General features: G+C 36.5%; 1 protein-coding gene across 1 annotated transcript in view; it reads right to left on the reverse strand.

Moving 5' to 3' along the window:
• The window catches only part of ror1 (receptor tyrosine kinase-like orphan receptor 1), a 112,961-nt gene that overhangs the window by 8,651 nt on the left and 76,516 nt on the right, over positions 1–27,794 (reverse strand). The window contains exons 2-4 of the mRNA XM_026264993.1: positions 19,504–19,575; positions 13,908–14,195; positions 12,738–12,774 (exon numbers count right to left, since the gene is read on the reverse strand). Coding sequence (XP_026120778.1) covers positions 12,738–12,774; positions 13,908–14,195; positions 19,504–19,575 — 397 coding nt within the window. The remainder of the gene's footprint in view (positions 1–12,737; positions 12,775–13,907; positions 14,196–19,503; positions 19,576–27,794) is intronic.

Below are 27,794 nucleotides of genomic sequence, written 5' to 3' on the forward strand. Positions count from 1 at the left end.
AAAAATGCTCCCCTGTGAGCTGAGTAGCAGAGAAATCATCCTGAGAGAGATGCACATTAAACATTACCAAGATGGATATTCCTGAAAAGTGTGTAGCAAATAGCAAAAGCCATCCAGAAACAATTATACAAAGGGGGCCAACATTTTGAGACCACAGAGGGAAGTATAATTTATTCATTTATATATTAAACCTTTTGTACTAAATTGTATTGACTGATTGATTTATTTTGGGAAAATTCAACTTGAATTTTGACGTTTCTTGTTATTTGGTATATCCCTTTCGCTTTAATGACAGCAGCAATTAAGCAGACATTTCTATGTAAGCCTATTTCCACTTTTCCAAAAATGTAATGCTTTTGAAAATCATAATTTTGATACAGAAAGTCATTATTATGACACTAAAAATCCAAATTATAAGATGGTAACGAAGTCGTAATTATGACACAAAAAAGTCATATAATTATGACAAACATTTATGACAGTTTGAGATAATTCATTTTTATTCATGATATGAAATGCTTAAATTATGAGAAACTGAGCCATATGTATAATATAAAAAATGTACTTAATTATCGACTTTTTATCTCAGTTATGACTTGGCATCTCACAACTTTGACTTTAAACTTTGTGTCATAATTACTTTTTACCAAAGCATTTTTGAAATTATGTGCAAGAAATGGACCTCCACAGATATGAATTCCACAAGATATGATTTGAATATGTTAAATCAAAGATTTTTATTTTCATTTTTGAAACAATGAAGAAGATCTTTGCCTGTTGTCCTGGTTGGGATCTAAGCTATTTCACCATCAAACCTCCGTCTGTTAAGTGAGGTCAGCCAAATGCACTAAAATTAATATCTTGGCCCAAACAAAGTTGTGATTTACAAGAGCCTTGTTAAGAAGCTAAGCTCATGAAGATGTCAGTGCAACAGTAAGGAGAATGGATTTGTGTCATCAGTGTTATTGCACATGCCCTGGAGTCTAATAAATGTATCAAGATATTCCCATCCGGAAACAATCTCCAATCTGCCTGGCCTGAAACCTCTTCCATCTTTTTAGCCACTCTCCCTCCTTCTTTGTCCATTAAGAAGTCAAAAACACCTCCTTCAGATGTTTCCTACACTTTTTTTTCCTCTTGTGCCATACGTTGCTCCACTTAAAAACGAGTTAAGCAGCAGAAAGGTTGATCAGTACGGACAGTGAGATACTCTGTTTGGAAACTCAAAGTCAAGGCTGTGCCGAAATGTGATTTTGAAATGAGCAGATCTGATTGCTGACGACTGATTTTATGAACAGAAATTTCCACTTATTCCATCATAAGATCAAGAGACTCAGTGGCCTACATTAAGAAGACTAATTGTAGATAAGCTCAAACTTGAAGCGCTCCCATGATCATGGAAAACATGTGATCTCCAGTTCTGGAAACATCATGACAATTATTAAGATCTTAAAGTAGAGTGAAACTGGTCCACAAGTCAGCTTCATGTCATCAGTCTGTCCACTGAGGGCTTTTGGTACACTGGAAAAAAAAACTGTACACTACAGAGATTTATCTTTATGAAATGCTTAATAAAAAATGATGGTAGAAAAAAAAAGATGGTACAAGAGTTATGAAAGTGCACAGAATTTTTTGCCCAGATTTCTTTATCAGAACTGATTTGGAGAAATTTAGCATTAAATCATCTGCACACCAGTGAATCTTCTGCAGCAAAGGGGTGCCGTTAGAATGTGAGTTTGAACTTTTAAAACTTAAAACACAAGTTTTCTGCTTCACAAAACATTAATCAATGGATTCGAGTCGTGTGGATTATTGTGATGCTTTTATCAGCTGTTTGACTCTTATTCTGACGGCACCCATTCACTCCAGACATGCACTGTAAAACTTCTTCAAATCTGTTCTGATGAAGAAACAAACTCATTTACATCTTGGAAGGCCTGAGGGTGAGAAAATGTTCGGCAAATTTTCACTTTTACTATTCCCTTTAAGACAGAAAATACAGGAGACTTGTGTAATGTTGAAAATGCATGTTATTTTCCTCTATCTTCTTGTATATGTGAAGCACACTTTATTTTTGAATGATTTATCCCTAAACATGCAAAGACCATTTCGGATCCCTTCTAAACTAGTGTTAGATCACCTCTTTTTAATATTTTATGGACTTAAGGGCAATGCATGTACTTAGAGGTTCTGATCTCATCCAAATTCATGTCATATTTTATGTGCTCGTATAAAATTACTACATGCACCTCTGAAGTCCCTAACACTCAATATTTTCTTCTCAGATACTTTGTGTACCATGAAAGCAACAATGGTCAACGATATCGTTTCTCAGTGACTGTGAGCATGCCATTTCATGCACTATGAATGTTAATGTCCATATTATTGTTGCTGTTTTGATGAAAAACTTTCCAAAACATCTTAACTTTGTTTAACTGTAAGTATGAGGGCATTCCAGAGCAGAGTTTGTGAAGATGGGCAGACTGCCTGAATCTGAAAAAAAATTGACCATTTTATTTGCTATGTATCTGCACACACACAATCTTTGAGGTTTTTTAAAACTCTTCTGTATGCCAGATGTAAGACACATAAAATCTTGTATAATGGGGACTAGACTTAAGACCTTGAGAAGGATTTTTGAAAAAGAGAGGATACAATTCACAGTTTACTCCTCAGCTAATGTTTGACCTGGGTCAATGGCAGTATATTTAACAATGGGGGGGTGGTAACAGTCGACTAGTTTGTCCCTGAAACAGGGGGGGCCTGTGGTCCGTGACTGCATCTCAGGAGGAAGAGAAAGACAGCCACCGAGGGACTTTCATTAGGAGTCACGAAGAAAAAGAGGAAAGAGTCCTCATGTTACACTACCACAATAGCAGCCTCTATTACAGAAGCAAAGGACACAACCCTGTGACCCCAGAAAGAGAGAAATGGGGCCTGCAAACTATAGTCAAAGACTAGACACATGATCTGAGCTTAAATAAAAAAAAAGAAAAATCTAAATGCTTGTTTTGACAATGTATAAATGTAAAAAAGCCAGTCATATGAAATTAATGTACAGTAAGCTGACAAAAATGCCTTTTTCAATAATAATAATAATAATAATAGTTTATTATTATTATTTTATTAATGTTAATATTTGTAAACTTAAAAACTTATATAAATATTATTGATATTATTCATTTAACAATTTGTTATTCAATTATTTTATTATTTAAAGAAAAAAAGAAAACTTCTCAAAATAAAAACTTGTTAACCATTTACAATAATATTATCATAACAACAATAGTTATCCGTATATCAGCTATAATAGAAACAAAGAAGGAGAGGAAAACACTATTTTTATTTTTAATAAAATGTAATTTTTTTTAAAACTGAATAATAATAAATAAAAGAAAAATATGTAAAAAATTATTTGGTCCAAGACATTTTATTTATTTTGTTACATTTATTTTCTTTTTAAATATTTAACTTAAATAGTAAGTGCCCAAATAAATAACATATTAGTTTTTCTCTGTGGTATAAAAAATTTACCATCTAGAATTATAAAATGTCACTGGTATTTTATTAATCTATTTTATATTTAACTTATATAGTATGTGCTCAAATAAATTACATTTTTGTTTTTGTCTTTTGTATCAAAATTGAGCATCAAGAATCGTGAAATGTCACTGGTGTTTTGTTGGCATCCTGACAGCTCTATATTCATCAGAAGCCTGACTAAATGTGCAATTCAATCCATGATGCTTTAGGAGCCCAAAAGATCATTCGCCCCTTCTCTTCACTCCACACTCCATCTGACCACACCACATCCCCTGTGAGCAACCCTGAGCCTCGGTCTCCGATTTCTCAATTTAAAGGTCCCCGTCCACTGGGTGCAACTGCTCTCGCTGAAAACAAATAATCTGGAGATTGGCTGTATGGGTGTATTAAAACCCACACAGATGATTTGCTTATACAATGTGCAGTTGAGTGGTTTCCTAAACAAAAGAGGGCAGAAAGGTCAAGCTGTTAGGAGCCCATTAGGATGAGACGTGACAATATACATGGAGAAAAATAGTCCATGTTTGTTTTTCTATTCACTGGACCACAATGTGTACTGATCATTCAATAACAAACAGAACTGACCAGCTGAGGTGTCACGAAACAAGTGATTAGGTGGAGTAAACAAAGACTAAATTGTGCCAGCTGATAGAGTTGTTTATTTGCACACGCTTGTCTGCGATGTGTCAGCATCCCAAACACTAAAGCAATTATGTTAACTAGGTAACGGTGCAAACACCCACAAAATTAGTGTTAAACACAATTTACATGCCATAGTTCTCTATCGTGTGCTGATTCTGAGAACTTAGTTGTGAAGAAAATATAACAGGCTACTGCAATATTCATCAAAATGTTGCTCTGCTTCCTTTAATGAATTATTTCCATCATGATCAATATAAAATGTGCAAACCTTCTTCTTAAAAACGCTCTTAAATAAAATCATTTTTACAACATTTGACAACATATTTCCATGGGTGATACTAGCGCAACATTATTACATTTACACAAAAACTTTAATTAAACTGTATTTATTCACTCTCAGGCCATCCCAGATGTAGATGAGTTTGTTTCTTCATCAGAACAGATTTGCAGAAATCTAGCATTATATCACTTGTTCACCAATAGATCCTCTGAAGTGAATGGGTGCCGTCAGAATGTGAGTTTAAACAGCTGATAAAAAACATCTCAGTAATCCACAGCTAAACCACATAACTTCTTTAGATCAATTAATGTCTTGTGAAATGAAAAGATGCTTGTTTAAATAAAGAAATCCACCATTAAGGCATTCTAACTTTAAACCGTCACTTCTGGCCAAAATATCAGTCCATAATAACCAGTGAAAAAGTCTATCCCACAGCACATCAACATTCACCCAAATACTTGTTTTTGCTTGTAAACAGAACTTGATCTGAGCATTTCTCTCCTGATTCAGACGAGACATTTTTATTGGAGAAAGCAATAAGAGGGGGGACTTATATTTTAACTGAAAGCAATGGTTTGAAGTTAAAAAACTTCCAATGATGTTTTTTAAAATCATGTTTATTATGCAAAATGCACTGTTTTTCCACATCACAAGACATTAACTGATGGATTGGAGTCATGCTTTTATCACCTGCTTGAACTCTCATTCTGATGGCACCCATTCACTGCAGAGGATCCATTGGTGAGCAACAGATTTAATGCTAAATTTCTCAAAATCTGATCCGGTGAAGAAGCAAACTCATCTACATCTTGGACGGCCTGAGGGTGAGTACATTTTCAGCAAATATTAACTTTTTGGGCAAGATATTCATTTAAATTGCATTACGTTATGGTAAGTATTTAATTTAAGTACTTAAATGGTCAAATCTGTGGTGCTTAGTGAATAAGACAGGGTATTTGCTGAAGAGTCACAACTCTGATTTCACACTCAGTGTGTGTGTAAGTGTTTGAATAGATGTGGGTGTGTAACTGTGTATGCATCTGCTTGTGTGAAAGTTATAAAACTGAATCCTGACACCACTGTTATTTACTTCATATGTTATTGCGCGCTACGTGAATCTGCATTCGTCTGCCAAAAAAGCGCCTGAAGTTCATGCTGTAATCAGTGTTGGCTCAAAGAATTGGCACAGCACCACTAAACTGACAGCATGAATCATATAATCACTAAGCAGAATAAAGAACAACCTTTATCCAAGAAAGCTTCTCCACCATGTTTTGATATGTGCTTGCGATTTGTCACACCTTATGATTTACAAAGCCAAAGTGCATAGATCATAATGCAAACACGGCTGTTTAAATGACAAGAACATGCATGTTTAACACAGCCGGTGTGTTTTTATAGAGAGTGGGGAACCTTGAGTAATTATGCATTACTCACAGCTTACTTCCAGGTGTAGGAAAACATAAGAACTCCACATAAGCCTCGGGAACATCAATAAATACGCTCACTGTACACAACTGTCTCTGCTTTCCTTAAACATGACCTATTTATCTCTGTCCATATCAACAGAACAAATCATTTTACATTATATATATCATTAAACTATCTTCACCAAGACATTATTTCATAACTTTAGCATATCCAAAGCTGTAAAAAGCATTAAAAACCGAAAGGAACCTGCATTGCAGGTAAGGGGTTATCCATTTGAGAGGGGCTCTGGGAATAAAGTTCATGCTCTCCCAATAAAAGCAAATTTACTGGCCCCATGTCCCTCTAAAAGTAATGGGAATAAGACATAACTTATTCCCTCAGTGAAAAGAAGAGAGAGAGAACGCGTTTCTAAGCTTTCATTCATATTTACAGTTGTGTGTCCAAACGTGCGTCCGCTGTAGCTCAAATGGAAAAAAATCTGAAGGTTTTGGCTGCCAGACTTTGTTCATGGAAAAACATGAGGAGAGGGTTCAGGGCAGAGAGTCAATAGAAAAGGGAAAGGCAGAAGACGGCGAGAGAGAGAGAGAGAGAGATACTGGGGACACTCGGAATACATTATATATTATAAAAGTATAAAATACCATAAACCCCTAGTTCAAAATGCCTCATTTATTCATTCAGAGGTACAGTAGACAACCTGATAAAATTAGTTGTATTCTTTGATTATAAGCATTTTTTTTATAAACTGTACATTATACAAGTTATAAGAACCTACCTCCACATACCCTTGATATGGCTAACTGAAATGCAAATATTTTTGTCTGTGATGACCTAATATTAGCTGGCATATATTAACAGACCATTAAAATAAAGATAAACAGGCTGTCTATGGCGGGGCGGTGTGGTCTGCTGATGTAATTGAGTGGTAGAGGTTAATATGGCGTCATATGGGGTGCTGGGGGAGGTATGCTGACCCGCGCTGCTTGCCCTGAGACTGGAAAAGAAGTTTTGACGAAAGGTCAAGATCAAGTTACAGACTGCACCTCTGCCATAGAGCATACCAGGTCAAAGGTCGTATACCAAGAGACTCATATTAAAGCTCCAATTTTCAGTCAATCAACACTTAGTTAAAAGAGCTCCATAACAAGCTAGAGATTCAGATCTCGACTGAGCCTGTATCTGCTTGCATGGTGAGCTATAGTTTTCTGCAGTTATTATAACCTATTTTGAAGCTACAACAACAAGTGCATCTTTGGTCAGGTTAGCAGAAAAAGTGTACATAGTGGAATAAATGTTGAGCAAAAATGAAAAGCAATAACACTAAGTATATTAAAATGTGTACCAAAGAACCCTAGTTATATTTAACAGACTGTACTGCATAAACAGTTATTAAAGCATCACAATAAAAAATTAATCAGGTAATTAAAAGTTAAACATTATAAAATAGGAAATAAAGTCACACAGTGATAAAGTCATAATGGTTATATATAACATTACAGTCATATGATTAAAAGTCACCATTATTAGGAATCAAGTCATATGCAATTCTGAGATATAAAGTTCCCATTTATAGACAAATTAAGCCGCATTTGTGAGATAAGTCAATTACATGAAATAAAGCTGCAATTACCTGAAACAAGGTCACAACTCAGATAATGTCAGATTCACAATATTGTTTTACTCTGAGGTGAAAAACCGACTTCCATAGATATATAGTGACCAGTTCTAAGGGTAATATGTCACATTAGTTTAAAAATGTCTGTGATGGGGGGAAAACATAAAAGCCCATGAACTTGCAGTAAATCTGAGCTGTTTCTACAAGTTCTGTAACTCAAAGCATTATACAAACAAGCTGCTACTTACATTCCTAACTTTACAATTAAATTACTGTCCATAACAACACACCACAGTGACACAGTTCTGATTGACCAAATACATCTTCAAATGCTTTAAAGATCAAATAAATCACATTAAGGTTTTAAGATCAATCAAAGAAGTTATGAGAGCCCTTTGTTAAATCCTTGCTGAAACGGAGAGCTCTCTAGATTTGAAGCACTTGAATATCTTTCAGAAGTATTACTGTAGTCGTTACTCAAAAGCAGTACAGGGCCCCATTAAGATGTGCTCCTTCAGACAATGCTGAGGCTTCTGGGATATCTCCAGCTCCCGTACCCCAATAGCCCAGCCTTGAGCGAACAATGGTCTGGAGTTTGTTAAGACCAGTCCGATCCACCATTCAGCAGGCCAGCTAAAACCGCAATCGTAAAAAAGCTGAATATCTCGTTTTTTAAATGCTATTTTATTTGAGAAAAAGTTTCCCTTTCAAACAGCTGGGAAAACTTTAACAGGCTTGACAAGCCAGTGATGGTAGTATTAATCTTTTCAAACAGGGAAAAAAGGGATTTTATAAACAACCTTGAAGAAATGTGGGGCCGTCTATGGTTCAAACGCCTGCTATTAAAGAATTCTGCTGATATTTCAACTGCATTGTGTACATTAAGCTGTCTCTTCATGCTAAAATCATGGTAAAGAAATAATGTCTATTAACAGTACATTAATTATATTTTGATAAGGATAACCTCAGCAGCTCCTCAAGTATTATTTATGTGCATCACTTTCAACTGAAAGTCACACAGCTGATTCTGAAAGATGCTAGTGAAAATTAGATCCAGAAATGGTAGAAATTGTAGTAAGACTGTCATTTTCAAGGCCTGTAACTGAAAAACACCCCAAAATGTATTCTTGTAGCTTCATTACATAACAGTTAAACCACTGATGTCACATGGACTATTTTAACAATGTCTTTACTATCTTTCTGGGGCTTGAATGGTAGTTGTGTTGCTGTCTATGCAGGGTCAGAAAGCTCTTGGATTTCATCAAAAATATCTTAATTTGTTTTCCAAATGTTTGGAATGACATGAGGGTACAGAATTAATTTTTTAGGTGAACTATCCCTTTAAATTATAAAGTTTGAGAGCTACATTTCTAGGAAATACCAGTAAATCATAAGCTATGAAAGCTTTTTCTTTTTTTTTGTGGGATGCTTCAAAGAAAAAGCACAGGAAATGTTGTTTGATGAGTCATTTATCTCCCTGAAAAGTATGTTTTTGCCTATTAAATTCTTCCTTCCCTGCTTCCCAAAAACATCAATAGCATAAATGAGTGAGAGAACGGCGAAAGAGGTGTGATGCTGAGACCTCTCCCCTACAGGATGGCTGACATTTGGGCCAGAACAACAGTGACCATTGTTTCGTCTTTCAAGGTTCATGCCCATTCCTCATCCATGGTGTTCGATTACCTCCTTTCCAGGTGGTCCCCATAAAAAAGGCAATGTTAAAAGTGAGAGGCAGTGAAAAGGAGAAAGAAAACATATTGCATTTATTAAAAAGTCTATGAATAAGGTCTTCAGTGTGAGCAATCATGATGTGCAGCTGTGGTGAGCATCTGAAACGCGCTAGACACAACAGGGGACTGTATATAGACGCTGCCCCTACCTGCTGTTTTGAGACCAGCTCACCTTATTCAAGCCCTTCCGCTTACAAAAGATGAAGCAGAGTTAACCTCACATTACTGAATCAAAGCCAAATCCGCCCTCATCAAACAACCAACCTCCTGTGTCATAAAGGGCTCATGGGACTCCATTATGGTCAAATTTTTAAAGTGACAGTTTACCCAGAAATGTACATTCAGTCATCATGCCTTTTAAGACCTGTATGACATACTTTACTCTGTGGAACATAGAAAAGGATATTTTGAAATACAGTATGTTTCAACTATTTTTATTCATTGAATGAGAGTCACAATTTTGAGACAAAGTCATAGAAAAAAAATAATCAGTTATGAGAAATATAATTGTGAGATAAGCTGCATTTAAAAAAATAAAGTCACAACTGTAAGATTTAATATCACAATTACAAGAAATATAGTTGCATTAGTGCTACATAAATTGCAAATATGTGACCCTGGACCACAAAACCAGTCTTAAGGGTCGATTTATACAACATCTGTAAGCAGAATAAATCAGCTTTCCATTGATGTATAGTTTATTAGGATCGGACAATATTTGGCAGAGATGCAACAATTTAAAAATCTGGAATCTGAGGATACAAAAAAAATCGAAATATTGAGAAATCTGTCCAAATGAAGTTCTTAGAAATGCATATTACTAAACAAGAATTAAGTTTTGATATATTTATATTGATATAACAAAGTCACAATTGTAAGTGAAGGATATTTTATCAGGCTATAATACTCAGATTCTTTCAAAAGTACCTTTCCCAGCACTAAACCACTAGTTTTCAAAATGGTAAAACCTTGCTTATAATAAAATTGGCCAAAAACACGCTTCTATGAATGTTTCGCCTCATTCTTTTTCTTTTCGTGCCTCATCCCTTTTACCCTGCCATTCATTGACCTTTTGCTCTTTAGACATCAATACCCCTCCACACTTTCTCTCATATTTCCTCTCTTCCCCATCACAAGGCCAGTTTAAGACCAGCTGTGGCCAGTTCAGCTCCAGTCTTTGCGCTGACACCAGGCTTGCAAACGCGCTTCTGCTCTGGAGTTCATTAAAGGAAGAGTTTCATTAGAGACCCAACCACAACTCCTCACGAGGGACACCTTCTCCCCACACTCTCTTTACCAGGTACTGCTCACCTGGTACCTGACACTTCGATACGTATCGAGAAAAAAAGGAGGCATATAAAGGAGAGAGAGCGTAAAGAAAAACAGACACCATACTGACCCTTTCTTGATGGAAGCTGACATTATGACTTTATTTGATGATGACACTAATGGTTACCAACAGGCCAACATATGGCTCAAAGGGATCTCTGTGCACCTCAGTGCAATGACGGCAGCTAGTCCAAAACGAGCCGTGCTGTCGTCTTTACGAGGCTTAGAGGCACACAGACGGGTTTGTGGACTTTAATCAATATTAATGTGATTTGGAGCTCGGCCAGTCACGTCAAACGGTCAGGGGTTCAGTCTTTGATATGGATGGAGACAATCCACAAAGCTTAGAAATGAAATCTGCACCACTTTGAGATTTGCATCAGTACTGTAAATAAAAACCACGCGACTGTTTACTTCTAACAGTGGGTCAACTTGCTACATAATATAAGAAGATGCTAGTGAAGGCAAAAACTATAGCACTAAATTGAAAGTATTACAGGGATCTAAAAAATGCTATCATAAATCTACGCTCCCATGCTAAGTGGCTACAGTAGGTGTTGAAGCCTGCAGCATGGAAATATGGTAAGATTAAAAGAGAAACATGAAGGCAGTGTATTAATGTCTGTAATCTGAGTGGGTTGAAACAGAAACACGTGGTGAGGCCGGTTGTACATTTTAGCACAAACAGGTGCTGGCTGATTTTAATGAAGTTCGACATGCAAATACTGCAGTTCCTACAGCCTTAAACAAGGCACATGCAAGCAATATGGACAACATCTTCATTTGTCTTTGCTAACCTAGAATTGACCTGCTGAAGTTTCTGGAAGGCTCACTGTAAAGCTATAAATCAGAAATGCAAAGAACAGTCTTTAATTGCCACATCTAAGAATAATTCTTAATACACATCTGAAATGAACTATGAGCTCTGCAATGTAGCTTTCATTGTAATTTTTTATCGTGAATCTCAAATTACCTTAACTCTAATATAAAACTTTAATGTGACAACAGTGAAAATAGGTTGTACTGAATACTGAAATGCAGTTTTCTCAACAATTTATAACTTTTAAAATATTTTTAATAATTAACTAATATTTAATTTAATAATTTAAATAATTTAAATGTAAAAAAATATACCATTTAAATATAAATTATATACGTCAATAATTATGTGAAATTATTATATGTCAATAATTTTGTGAAATATCTTTTACAATTTTATTTTAATATTTTTTAATATGGAATTGATTTATGTGATGGCAAAACTTAATTCCCAGTAGTAATTACATTTTCAAATTATTAAGGATAATGTAATGTGTGTCATTAGTGTGGTGCTTGATATTTTTTGTGGCTTTAGAGGATGGTTTGAAGAAATCGAGCATCGCGTTAGTTCAGTCAGGCCACGTTAGTCACGCTTGTATCAGCTGACAGTCAGCTGTTCCTGACGTGTACCAATCCAGTCTTGTCACCTATCACCTGCGGTCTATTTAAATTCCCATTCTTCAGGGTCTCTTCCATCGCATTGCTGCTTGCAATTAACTCCCTCCTCCAACCCCAACTCCACCAACTGAACCTGTAATCCGATCTAACTTTGTTTTTTCTTTACAGTTTCTTCATTGGAAGCAGTCTCTCACATTTTGTTTACAACTCACGTAATTGTGAATTTTAATTATATATGCTTATAATGGTTCTGTTCTGTACCCCAGGGGGGTTTGTCTTGCTGCTCTCCCGACTCTGTCCAAGCATGGCTGCATGGACAGGCGTGTGGAGTGTTGCCCAGAACATAACCATACCACCAACACAAACTGTATGCAATTATAATTGTCATAAATATACTTTACGGAAGTGGTCCTGATTGAATTGAAGGATTTATTTAAAATACATATATATATATATTTTTTTACAATAAAAATTAAAGTTTGTCACTTTTAATCAGTTTAATTCATCCTTGTTGAACAAATTTCATCTTGCAGACCAGAGCATGCATTCCTTTTTGTGCAGGTCTACCTCATCCACTCTCTCACACATAAAATGGAAAAGTTTTAGCCAGACAAATCTTGAATAAGCAATTAAACATTTGCTTATGCAAGTATTTTCCCCTTTTGCTCTGTTATATTTAATCGAGGTTTTTAGATGGGGTACGGCACAGAGGAAAGGAAAATGGACTTACGGTGAAGGCCTTCCAGGCAGAGGGGTGGGAGCCGGATCTGGAAGAAAGAGAAAGTGGAGATTTTTAACAACATGTTAGGCACAAATTGCCCACAAAGAAGCACAACACATGCAGCCAATATGGCTCCTTGGCATGGAATAGAGAATAACTACAGTGACCTCATTAGACCTACACAGTTTCTCTGCCATTCAGGGCATCAGGACATTTCCAAAAGGAGGGACCACTGTTTTGCAACAGGTCAAAAATTATATGGGGTGTATAATACTTGGAAATTGTTTCTCCTAGGTAACAAAGACATTATTTTAAGACAATACGAAATCTATACTGAATTCTAATGCTACTTAGATGTTTCTCCAGAGAAAGACTGTAATATAAATAATTTTTGTACATAAAACTAAACAACATGAGAATGATTAAATGGTGAAAATCTGCTTTTCCCAAAAAATTCATGAAATTCTGTCATTAATTAATCACCCTCAAGTCATTCCAAGCCACAAAACCTTTGATTAACTTCAAAACACAAATTAAGATATTTTGATGAAATCCCAGAAAGGTAGTAAGGACATTGTTAAAACAGTCCATTTGACATAATTTTATGAAGCTACGATTAAATACTTTGTATGCAATGAAGAGAATTATTACAATTTAATTAAACAATTCTTCTCTTTCATGTCTGTCTTCAACGTGCACTCACAAGACTACCATGACATGTTCACACACACAAAAAACATTCTTGTAGCTTCATAAACTTAAGGTTAAACTACTGATATCACACAGACTATTTTAACAATGTCCTTACTACCTTTCTGGGCCTTGAATGTGATAGTTGTGTTACTGTCTACAGAGTGTCAGAAAGCTCTCAGATTTCTTTAAAAATATCTTTATTTGTGTTCTGAAGATAAACAGGTTTGCAGGTTTGAAATGACATAACGGTGAGTAATTAATGACAGAATGTTCATTTTGGGCTGAACTTACCCTTAAAAGGGTTAACACAATGCAACCAATGTTGGAATTTGGTTTTCTGGCATTTGTTCCAAATGAGATATAGTCAAAACTGAGGACCCACTAATGTCTCCTGAGCTAGCAAAGATGAACCTCTGGGATGTGTTTCACTATCGGTCACCTGATTGAGAAATCATCAAGGTATCGTTAAATTCCAAAAACACTCACCAAACTTGACAAACAGGATTCCTGTGGTAGATACTGTGCCATAGGTGTTGGTAGCCACACACTGAAAGTAGCCGGTGTCTGTGGTGTCCAGGTTTCGGATTCTCAGACGGGAGCCATACGGAGTGGGCCGGTAAGAGACACGCCGCGGTTCCTGGACCACAGGGGCATCGTTTTTAAGCCAGCGGACTGTGGGTGGTGGATTCCCTGAAACGTGGCAATGTAACTCAGCTGTCTGTCCAAGGGAGGTAGTGATGTTATTCATTGGGGCATCCAGCCTTATAAAGTGATCTGAAAGGACAAAGCAGAAAAGTTATTGGAAATGCTGATTCGAGCTAACTTACTCAAATTACCAAAAGGGAATAGGGTTAAAAAATCCAACAGAATGAAGGTGAGCAATAATGACAGTACTAATCCTTTAGACCGCCATTATTTGACATGTAGTAAGTCAAAAATTTTTCCAAGAGGGTTTTTCCGAGAGTGTTTGTGTGTATTTGTAACTATATACGAGCATACAATGTGCAACAAACCTCTAAGCTGCCGGTTAGGAATTCTTTACATGATATTTAGCGGTTGCCACTAGGTGGTAAATCATTAGTTTGTCTCATAGAGCTGGATATCGCCAGAGGGGACGTCAGAACCTCTTGAAGCTTCTGGAAACTTCTGTCTCCAGAAAATCTGTCTTGCCAGGCCTACAGCTAACTTTGATAAGGGGCCAGCAAAAACATGACAACCCCCAATATTTCATGAGTGGTGGGAGGGAAATAAAAGTGCTTGCAGTGAGCTCAGCAGATCTGACCCATTCTGGTCGGAGTAAGGCCATAGAGGGGAATGTTCAAATCTATGGGAAAGTTACACAGACCGTATGTTGAAACACTTTGTGGTGAAGGATCTCAACCAGAATTAGGGTAAGAGTGGATATACAATGGTATGTGTGTGTTTGCGAAAACAATGGGATCTAAACAGTATTAGTAACGTGTGGTTTGAGTGCAAATACCCTTTCATACATTTGGATAGATTATGAAATGTACAGTCCAAAATTAACATCCCAACCAAAGATTGTGATAGAACACACACATATAAACCAGTAAATAAACGAAACTCTTTAATGGTATATCATAAAAATGACAATGATACACTTTGTTACACATATGTTGTACTTCTTCAGGTTGTATATACTGAAGTAACACATACAATGGGTTGTTTTAGATGTACAAATGCCTATGAATACTAATGAGATCATCTTGGCAAAAAACAGACAGTCAAAGTTGTTTCATACAAATAATGTTATCCTGTGTAGAGTTCCCTGGGACTTCCTGTGGAGTCATATGATCGGTTTGGCAGACGTGCTCTGACAGGCTCTTGATGGCATCCTGACAAGCCCATGTGGTGCAGCCAAGAAGCAAAGAGTGAAAGTAAACTTTTCCTCTCACTCAGCACGGATTTACTATGAGCATATCAAACATACAGTCCAACAATCTGTCAATATACTTACACTTGATTAAAAGAGTCTTATAGACCAGGGCATTGGGCAGTGATTAAATACTATTACAAACTAAATCAATTACCTATATATATATATATTTGCAGTGCAAAAGTGGGGTTCCAAAAGTAAACAAACAAGCAAAAAAACTACAAAAACAATTCCCATAGAGACTTCAAGAAAGGTATATTTTATTTTATACTTTTTATTTATTATTTATTCATTAATTGTTTTTTATATAAATAGCTTTTATATTAAACTGCTGTTTCTGATTCAACTATGCCATTCACTATGTTTCAGGAGACGAGTAGTTCATTCCTCTATTGAAGACATCTAATTTATGTGTTTATTCAGTCACACATGTATATTTGAAGCAATAGCCAAAAATACATTTTATTGGGTCAAAATTATTGATTTTACTTTTATGCGAAAAATCATTAGGATATTAAGTGAAGATCATGTTCCATTAAGATATTATGTAGATTTATTACCATAAATATATTAAAACTTAAGATTTGATTAGTAATATACATTGCTAAGAACTTAATTTGGACAACTTTAAAGGTGATTTTCTCAATATTTTGACTTTTTTGCACCCTCAGATTCCAGATTTTCAAATAGTTGTATCTCGACCAAATACTGTCCTATTTTAACAAACCATACATTAATTGAAAGCTTATTTATTCAGCTTTCATATGATATATGGATCTTTTATGACTGGTTTTGTGGTCCGGGGTCACGTATAAAATTTTAAATAATAATGGTAAAACTAGGAAATACTAACTTTTGATTGACATGTTATGCCACATTACTTCACCAAAGTCTGAATTTATGGTGGTAGGAATAGTTCTCCTTCCCATTCTCTTCAAATTCAGTGGCATCTACTTACAGGAAGTCAGACTCTGATGCAGTGCAAGAAATGTGACTTTGATGAGAAAATTAATAAAAGTATATTGAGAGGGAGCCATGAGTGTGGCCCCAGGGTGACAGCCGCAGGCCCCACAGTTCTGCAGGTACATCCACAATATTAGTCCTGCTGTGGTAGGGGTTGAATTCCTCTGACTACCATTCACCTTTCAAAAACCCTAGCGCTGACAGCAGAGCTCCGCAAACTGCTTCTAGGGTTACCAGGAATCTGGTGGTAGATTTGAGCAGGATTTTGTTGATATATATATATATTTATATATATATATATATATATATATGAAGAGTTAAAATGCAAAAGCCATCAGAGCCAAAAAAGCCATCTGAAATGTTCTTATGTCTATTTATTTAAAATAAAATTACTAAACCTACACATGAAAGCCTGAGAAAAAGGATTTTAGAAGAAAATTTAAGATGGCACTTAAAGGCTTTTACATCTGAAATATAGTATACACACACACACACACACACACACACACACAGTGCATATACTTTTCTGCTTTTGAAAACACTGTTAATATTGTTAATTATTAACAAATTATTTTGTTATATTGACTGTTTTTGTAGTTTTTTTTTTTATTTTACAGCAAATTCGTTTTTAAAAATTTTAATATAAAGGCTTAACAATTTAGCAATAATTTATAATAACCATTCCATTTAAATATCCCAATGATTTAATTTGGCAATATTACTGTATGTACAACAATAATAAGATAAAAGCTAATTGTTAAGTATCCAAACAACCTCCTGTCTTTATAATATTAATATAGCTACGGTGTTATTTTTTCCCACACAAAATAACTTTGACAATGTGCATCAAAAAGTGCTGCAAAGGCAAATTACTACAAAATACATTAATCGTACAGGTTAGTTTGGAGTCTCAGTCATTTCCTATGGCCCCCATCGCAACATAAGAAACCACAGTGATATACCTGAGGTCTGGGTGACAAGCGACTAACATACACAGCATCCAACTAATACTCCACTCCCTTTTATCCTTACTCTTGTCCTTTCACACCTCCTCCCTTTTCTTTTCCCTCCTCTCTTTCTACCGCCCTCTTGCTCTCGTTCCAGACATGTCAGGTCTGAGGACAGCTGGAGGAAAAGATCCCGTCCTTCCCCTGGCGGATCTCTTCTTTATCCCTCCATCTTAATTTCCTTTATCCAAACATCAGCTCTTTTACAACAATATACAAATATGGCTTTCCAAAAATGGAACCAAATGAAGAATCCAACCACAGGGGGATCAGTTCCGACCCATAATGCATCTGACTGACAAGCCTAATCTTCTGGACACTTCCACTTCCTTTTAATGATGTAAGGATGCGGTGACTGGTTTGGAACTTCAGCCAGAAGGAACAAGCTGCACACAAACCCACACATACATGTAATTCAGTTGTTTATTTATCAAGGTTCGGCAGATGATTTGAAGAAGTAATTTGACCATCTAAAGTTAGCAGGATCGAGACAATGGCTTCTTTTGTTGCCAGTGTGGATGTGTGTGGAGAGTAGGCTCTTTGTTAACTGCACTGATAGTTATTGGAGGGAAATGGATGTCCAAGTCTGTCATACCATTTCTGCTACATCAGTTTCAAAGGAGGCAATGAGATAAATAGGAAGACATGAGCATATTCATTCTTGGATGTGGAATCTACAAGTGAATGCAACAAAATGTTACATTTTATATAATTTAAAATGTATACTTATTCAAAGCTAAATATGATACAGAAGGCTTTAAATATAATCCAAAAACGATTTCAGTGCTAATTGTGTGAAAATCCCTCCGTACTTAGCTTCTAATAAAAGACAGAAACAAAGTCATGAACAGCATGTTAAAGTATTAGACATATTATATTTGAAGAAAACTCAAGAATCAAGGTAAATATAACTAGAATATATTTTTTTAAATGTTAATTATCTCAAGAGTAATTTTCTTAAATATAAAATACAACATTCAAACAAAAGACAAAAGTTACAAAAAATTACAAAAGTTGCAAAAAGCATAAAAATGATTGTCAAGTTTTTTTGAGATACATAAAATTATTATATTTGTAATAAAAAAGAATACACACACACACACATATATATACACATTATATATATATATACACATACACACACACACACACACACACATATATATACACATATATACATATGTGTGTGTGTGTATATATATATATATATATATTAATATATAAAATAATAATTGGAGATTAAATATAAATGTAAAAAAAACAAACAAAAAAAAAACATGAGAAAAATTATGAAATTGTCATTTTGATACACTCATATAAACTGAATTGTTAGTAGACAAATCAAATAAACGAATGAAATTGTGGAGTAAGTTTTAGTTTAAATTAAGTTTAATTTAGTTAATATACAGTTGAAGAAACACCCATATATAAAAAAAGGGTTATCAGACGTGAATTGCCGTGAGATCTTTTGTTTCTTTAAACCTTTTCTGTTTTCTGACCTAAAGCATAAGTCAACTGCTGGTCATAAGGAAAAGCCTCAAAGTCAGAAGAAAGTTCTTGTGTTGACAGCTGTGTTCAAACACCCGGCAACAAATCTGACTGAGATTTAAATATTAATCCCAAAGCAATTAGGACAATTTGGAGAAATCACATAGCGGACATAATGACTCCAATTCTCTTATTAGGTTAATTACTACTGAGTTTTATTCAAGAGAGGAAAAACACTTAAATGAAACGACAAATAAAAGAATGACAGAAAAGGGGCTTGGAATGGAAATAATGGAACAGAGTGCTAATATTACGTATTTGTAGGTATTTGTGCATGTGCATTCATGAGAGAGGAGTTATTATAAGTGGGCACTGTGAAATCTTATGAAAAATACAATCTTGTTGGATTTTCCTGACTTTTGTTCCAACTTGCATCTAAAATGACAGACACAATAGATCTAGGTTTACCATGACAATGGAAACCCCCAAATCAGTGCATAATGTCCCAAACCAAGAAATTGGGATGACTTAAGACACATAACAAGATTCTTTCAAAATGTTGCCATCCTAGAGCTCACATGTTCCTGCTAGAAATGCTGTCTGCTTTGGCAATCAAAACTAACATTCATCTCCAGACAAAACACGCAGCAATTGCTGCCGATCTGTCACATTACTGTAGTCCTAATGGTGTCCTTGAGTGGCCTAACAGAGCTGGGCCAAAACTCACCTCTTTCAGCTCCGCTGGACATGTTCCAACTGGAGGCGGCCACCACATTTGGGTCTGAAGGAATCTCCGCGCCTGCAGATACAAAGCCAGAACAGAAAGTCAAAGAGAGGCATATTTCAGACTGTGGTGTTATCATGGCACAGACAGACAGACAGATAATTTTGTGCAAATGTACATGACCCCTTAATTTAATTTAATACAGTTTTCAGATTAACTCACAAAACATTATGTGATAGTAATCTGAGTTAACACTTTTTTTATTACCTTTTCAGTTCAGTATTCTGGCCTTAATTCACTTTTGTGAGAACTATGATAAACGTACAGCAAGAATGTGAAATTAAAGAGACGGTCATGTTGCTATTAGTGCTCTGTGTGTGTTCAGGAGTGTGCAGGTAAAAGGTGTGCCTGTAATATATGAAGATTACAGACTTGTTACTGTACAAAGGACATTTTATTACAGCGTAGCAGCACAATATGGGCAAGTGTTGACAGGTTCAGAGTTAGTGATGCTCATCTTACAATGGCCCCCTTTGAGTCAGACCAGGGATATTTTCATCATTTTACTACAGAACACAATAAACAATGGACTGGGGCAGTAATGGGGTCTGAAAAGAGGTGCAAGGTGCTCCAGGAATGTACGGAATTAGTTCAATTCTCTCCCTTTTTTTTTTTTTACGTATGCTTAATCAGAGGTGGAATAAAATGGAGACAGACTAAATGAATGACTGAAAAATGAATGGGAAATCCCAACACACAATCTGGTGGTTGTCTGTGAAGACATTTCCAATTAGCTTAATGGAAATTACCTGTTTTAGTCCTTACTCTAGATTTGAGCTAAATAATCTAAATCAGGGGTGTCCAAACCTGATCCCGGAGCTCCAACCAGCTCCAACCAGCTCCAACATACTTGGAGGTTCATGGGTTTCATAGGTTCGTGAAGCCAGAAGTTGTACTTGCATGACTAGAAAATGGTTTTCCAAGATGGCTGCTGTGTAAACTAACTTGCTTTAAAAAAGCCATTTAGTCTGACAGCATAATCTCAAGTAAACTCTAAAACAGTGCACATACACTCTTACAATCTTGAAGACAAAGACTACGGTCACCAACGACTACCAAAGCAAACATATGCTCACAGTGTGTGTGCATTTGCATCTGTGCATGAGTGCATCCCTATGTAGGGTTCTAGTAATGGATCACAGAGACTCCCTGCTGACTGGGCTCACATTGGAGGATAAATCTCCAGTGTGCTGACAGGTTCAGAGCTCTGCTGGAACTACAGCGGGGGGTGGGGGGGGGTGTTTGGGGTTACTTTTTGTGGACATCTTGCTCTACCTAGTCCATGAATGCCAAAGACGTAAGGTGTGCTTCCATTCAGAAATATTACACAAATAAAAATATATACTGCTCAGTGAGAGCTTTTGATTTTCTCGCTGGTCTCTCCACAATGGCCGTTTATTCGGGTGACATGCTTTTTTTTATAAATAAAAATGTGAAATTAAACAATTTAAAGGTAAATATATAAACATACATTTCATACTTGATATTTGCATGTTCTACTTATTTTCAAGCTTATTAGTGTATAATAGGGCTGTAGTACTCGAGTCCGGTCTTGGACTCGAGTCCGGACTCGAGACATTTTTCTGTCGTCTCGGACTTGTCTCGGACTCGTTGAATTTGCACTCGGACTTGTCTCGGACTTGGCCATTGGACTCGCCAAGTCTTCTAGTTGGTCTCGACCGAGTCCAGCAAAAAAATAAAATAAAAAATTTCTCCCTCAAAACAAAACCACATTTGCACGATGTCGCGACTGAAAACGTGTGGAAAACGCTAGGCGCGCCGCTCTCCTTATTTCCAAAGCACTCTGTAATCTGCGCTCACGCTCCAGTGGCGTCTGCTGTTGCTGGGCAACCATGACCCGCTCTCCATGATGACGCAGAAGTTTCAGCAAAGAATAAATGGAATTCCAGCACTTAAAATCACTTGCAGTAGCTCTGCTAATAGATTCATTTAAAAAATGGCTATCCTTGTACAACTATGATCATCTGTTTCTCCATCTTGCCTTAGCTTTCAGTATTGTTCCGGGAAAGGATGTGCATGACCAGTGGTTCACTTACTGCGACCTGAAAAGTTTAGATGTTTCTAATTTAATTTTCTACTTGTTAGATTGTGTTTTATTTACGTCTACACCTAGATAGCCTTTTTTTTTATCAATAAACGCGTATTAATGCACAGCCTTATGCAACAATTACATATGTAAATTTTAAAAACTTTAAAATATATATGACATTACATATTTACATTTTCATGTAACAGCCAGTATTTGTATCTGTAACAATCACAAAATTTTTCCTATCTGCATTCTGATACAACATCGTACAGTTACTTGATAAGACTATTATGACTTTTTATATATTTTTTCGTAGTTATCACTGAACAAGTATGTCGTGTTAAACTGAAATAATTATTAATTTCTAAAATAATATTTATCATGCAAGCAGAGAGATGTCATGACAAACGTTTAGTGATCATTTGAACACGACTGAATCCATTCAATGCACACATTCTCATTACGCAGAACACTTTGAGCGAGTCTTAATGTTAATGAACTTCACTAAACAGATGTGTGTGTTCCGCGCAAACCAGCAAAAGGTAAATATGCAAACATGTAGGACAAGTAGACAATGTATCCGTATCAAAGCTGATTATTAGCCTACTCTTGAGAGAGAACTGATTTGGTTTTTGAGAGACTGAGACGCGCAGCGCGGCTGTTTGATTGGTGAGCGCGCTGTGCTTATTCCATTCATTCGTATCATATCATAGCCTAAGCTTTCAATATTTGCCTTTTAAATAAATACAAATAATATAACGTGTAGCTATGATGTATTATTATAGGTAAAATTACTCTTGCAACGCTCTGATTTCTGAGAGATGCACAAAGAGGCGACAACAATGCGGTGTTTGATTTGCTCTCTTTTCACTCATAAAGTTTACATTCATTCACTTCTGGCGCTGATGCCCTGGCTCACCTGTTATCTAGTAAACACCAGACTGTGTCAGCTTTAGCCGAGTATTCAGGCAGAATTATTCCGTGTGCGTTATTCGTTTTTTAAGCCATTATCTGTGCCATTCCGAATAAGGTATTCGGCTTCAGGCACAACCCTAATTATTACATTACATGTTTTATTTTTACATGCAACATAGATAAGGTCATATAGTAACAGCTCCACGCAATATTGTAATTCTAAAATTCACGTCGTACTTGCAAACACTTTGTATCACTTTGCATTATGGTTAATGCATGCTGTAGTCGATTGTTTCCGACAGAGCTCGACTAGTCTATGCAAGCACTAGCACAGTAGGACAAAAAAATTGCTGTATTAATGTGTGCATGTCCAGTAGAGCCAAACGTATCCATTCTAGCCTTGCTGGGCGCATTTGTCATATCCAGAGCTTTGCGTGTGTCTGTGCACACCGGCGGCGCCAGGGGGGGTCTTGGGGGGTCTCAAGACCCTGCCAAAAAATGCCTTGACCCCCCATTTGACCCCCCAGCCTCTTCCTGATTAAAAAATATATATATTCGGGATAAAGATCCAAAAATGTTTCTCTTCAAACTACGCAGAACAATAATAAATAATAATTATTTCGACATTTATTCATACACTGAACCGAGAACCGTTTCTGTCGGACGCGTCCGATTCGAGAACCGATGAGCTGATGATAACTGCGCATGCGTGATTCAGCGTGAAGCAGACTGACACAGAGCGCATCTGAACCGAACTGGTTCTTTTGGTGATTGATTCTGAACTGATTCTGTGCTAATGTTATAAGCGCGGGTAAACCAAAGGCTTGAATGAAGGGCAATCATCGCCAATGACGGCATTACATCGAGCGCAAAAGAACCGGTGAACCATTTTTTTTTTCAGCTGGTTTATTTGATCGAATTGTCCGAAAGAACCGGTTCACTTGAGCACCTGCTCCTTTGCCCCTTAAGTGCCCTTTTGTCAAAGCAAAATTTCCTCATTTTTTTTTGTAATAACATAAACTTTTGTGAATGCCTGCCCACGCCCAATCATAATATTAGTACAATTTATTAATAATAATTTAGCCGTAAATAAAATGACCAACATGATGACCGTTCACCTGACTACGACCTCATCCAACCGGGAAGATTCCTCATGCTGCACTGCATTTTTTAATTGCTAGAGGATATTTTCAAAATCGTGGCATCTGGTAAGTGGTGTTTCATTCTCAGCGAAGTGATTTTGGTGTTTATTTACTTTGGTGTTTATTTTACAAGAACGATGTGATGTGAGAACATGCAGATACGTTGTTTATATTGCAGTGTGTAGCCTGTAGTCAAAGAGTATAGAAGTAACTTCTATACTCTTTGCTGTAGTGTAGAAGTAACACTAGCGTGCTGTTTGAGGGAGAAAAGTTTCACATGCATCGAGGGGTCTGGTCTTTTTTATGTTATTTGAATAAACTTTTATTATATTACAGTACTTATTTATTTTTAACACGTAAAAATAATTATCACAACACTGGTAAGGCTTATACAGATTTTCTCATTCTCTGAATTCTCATTATAAAAATAAAAACAATTCAGAAATGAATTAAAATATAATTATATTTTAAATGTGATGCAAATATTTTTTCTACAATAGCAACAGTGTTTACAACAGCAAGACCACTTTAGCCTGTAAACTCAATAATATCTATCTGGAAATAAATGTAAAAATATCAATGTCAATAAAAATGCATAATATACCTGACATGAAAGTGCAGTGTGAAGGAGATGAATAACAAATATAGCCTGTCATTTGTTTACATTGCAAAGGTGTTTTTGTTGTTTAGTAGCAGAAATATGCAGTTATTAGCCATGTCCACTGTATTTTTTGTTGGTTTTCATGAGACCCCCCTTGAAAAGACCAGGACCCCCCCCCCCCATTGCCCCCCCAATCAAAATTGTCTGGAGCCGCCACTGTCTGTGCACTGTGCCAATTAGGCATAGTCATATACATTTTTGACCACAGATATAATGTCAACAAAAAATAAAGTACATAAAAATTATTTGACCTTACAGTTCCAAACTTTGTTTGTTTATCCAAGTTTAGCTCCCAGGGTCGGACTGGGGGTAAAACCAGTACTCATTAGCAAGGCCCCAAAGGAAGAGAGGGCCCTTGAAAAGTATGAATCTGAAATATATATTTTTTACCTGGATATTTTCATGGGTGGGGGCCATGGGGGCCCATCAGGACTGCCTATGCATAGGGCCCAGGATCTTGTTTAACGCCCCTGTTAGCTTTAACCCTAATTATACACACTTGAACCTAATCAAGCTCTTACTAGACACACTAATCTTACAGGTGTTTTAAGGCCAGTTGGAGCTAAACTTTTCAGGACATTGGCCATCCAGGATGTAGTTTGGAGACCCCTGTCCTACAGAGTTTTTACTTTGCACATGCTTTTTGATCATTACAAATAATAATGTAAAATGATTTTCTTAGAATAGGAGATATGCTTTCTCTCGCATCACAAACATTATCAGTAGTTTAGTATGTGGTCTTGAAGAGGACCCTTTTTTCTTTCATTTGGACTCGGTCTTGGACTTGGACTCGAAACTTTTGGACTTGGACTTGACTTGGACTCGAACCTCTTTGGACTCGGTCTTGACTCGGTCTCGACTAGTCCTGGACTTGGACTTGACTTGGACTCGACAAAGCCGGACTTGACTACAGCTCTAGTGTATAACACAACAAGCTAAAGTCAAACTGTCTGCTGAATTTGCTTACTGTGTACAGCTTTCCTAACTGTTCACTTATGAGGCTCCATGAGTGATGGGATGCTGTCTTAGAAGGCACCCACACGTGTAGGCAGTGGAGAAGCTCCCTAGATTTTACTTTAACAGATCTCTAGTGGTGGAGTGAAATAAATACACAAATCTCACAGCTAGAGAGGGAAAGGGTGAAGAAAGAGATAGACAAGTGTCAAAGTGTGAACATAGAAGTGTTATTACGTTAACTGGGTGTTAATTCAATGTTAAATATGCCTGGTGTTAATAAACATGCCACTTTAATGAGCTGCTGATACACACACACACACACCTGTTAGTGCCAATGAACTGTCTTGTGTGGCAGTGTGCACACACATACATAAAGCACCACATGCTACCGTTGCTGGGGTAAAGACCAGCAGCTGCAGGGGCAGGTGGTTTAATGCCTCTTACACGACGACACTGACTGCAAACGTGAATTACACTCATTAGTGTTGTATCTATGACAGCTCTCTTCATCTGCTCGTTACATTATAACCATTACTCATTATAGCATGACCTGTCACTTTCATCCGAGTCAAGTGTGGAGCCAAATTAGGATCATCTAAATATACTTTACAAGTGTCACATTACTTTATGTGACATTATACATTACACATTTTGTTGTATAATCATCCCTTTTAACATGGCAGACACTATATCACCACACACACACACACACACACACTCCTAAAACCACTTTTTGTAATGTATTTTCAATTAATTACTCATTTGACACAATGGCGCATTTATATTAATTTGGGGGGGATTTTTTCAGCAAATATTTATACAAGGAATTAATTGTGAGTTATCTGATTAGCTAATCAATTTATCCATATAATTAATCTGGACATTTTTTTCCAGAGACAGCTCTATTTATACATTTCAGCTGGTGTGACACAGGTCAGCTGAATATATCAAAACAGACATCCACATCTGCTAGCTACCCATCATTAGCTAATCATGAAATATTAGGCAAATTGCAGTGTAATTTGGAGATACCCTTTCTTATGTTGCCAAACAACAAAGGCAGCTTTAATTGGGAACATTTGTTAATTTTAATCTTAAAGGAAAGCAGTACACCTGAAAAATCAAAAGAGAATACACAGGAAACCCTCTGGTACAGCATTCACAATAAGTACATGCATCTGAAAGCACATACTGTAAAAGGTTACAAGTTTTAGTCTGATTTCAGTGTAACATTCTTTCTATTCACTTATTGCACTTATATAATAAATGAATATCTTGATTTCCACTATTATATAAACTACTAAAATATTCAAAAGAGAAATTAAAATTATAAAAATTAAATTGGAAAAGGAAAAGAGGGACAGGAATGTGCATTTTACTTAGCACACACACACACACACACATATACATACATTATATATACACATACATTACATATATATATATATATATAAACACACACACACACTAAACAAAATTATAAAAAGCAACACTTTTGTTTTTGCCCCCATTTATCATGAGCTGAACTCAAAAATCTAAGACTTTTTCTATGTACACAAAAGGCCTATTTCTCTCAAATATTGTTCACAAATCTGTCTAAATCTGTGTTAGTGAGCACTTCTCCTTTGTCGAGGTAATCCATCCACCTCACATATCAAGATATGTGAGGTGATGCATTTCAAGATGCTGATTAAACAGCATGATTATTGCACAGGTGTGCCTTAGGCTGGCCACAATAAAATGTCACTCTAAAATGTGCAGTTTTATCACAGCACAATGCCACAGATTTCACAAATTTTGAGTGAGCATGCAATTGGCATGCTGACTGCAGGAATGTTCACCAGAGCTGTTGCATGTGAACTGAATGTTCACTTTGGAGAGGTGTTCTATGAATCCCTGTTTTCACTGTACAAGACAGATGGCAGACAGCGTGTATGGCGTCGTGTGGATGAGCAGTTTGCTGATGTGAACGTTGTGGATAAACTGGCCCATGGTGACGGTGAGGTTATGGTATGGGCAGGTTTATGTTATGGACAACGAACACAGGTGCATTTTTTTGATGGGATTTTGAATGCACAAAGATACCATTACGAGATCCTGAAGGCCCATCATTGTGCCATTCATCCACGACCATCACCTCATATTGCAGCATGATAATACATGGCCTCATGTAGCAAGGATCTGTAAATAATTTCTGGAAGCTGAAAACATCCCAGTTCTTGCATGGCTAGCATACAAAACCGGACATGTCACACATTGAGCATGTTTGAGATGCTCTGGGTTGGCGTATATGACAGCGTGTTCCAGTTCCTGCCAATATCCAGCAACTTCGCACAGACATTGAAGAGGAGTGGACCAATATTCCACAGGCCATAATCAACAACCTGATCAACTCTATGTGAAGGAGATGTGTTGCACTGCATGAGGCAAATGGTGGTCACACCAGATACTGACTGGTTTTCGATATTTTGACTGCATCTAAAAAAAAAATCTCACACACTTATAAATC

This window comes from Carassius auratus, chromosome 6 (assembly GCF_003368295.1).
Source record: "Carassius auratus strain Wakin chromosome 6, ASM336829v1, whole genome shotgun sequence".
Lineage (NCBI taxonomy): Eukaryota > Metazoa > Chordata > Actinopteri > Cypriniformes > Cyprinidae > Carassius > Carassius auratus.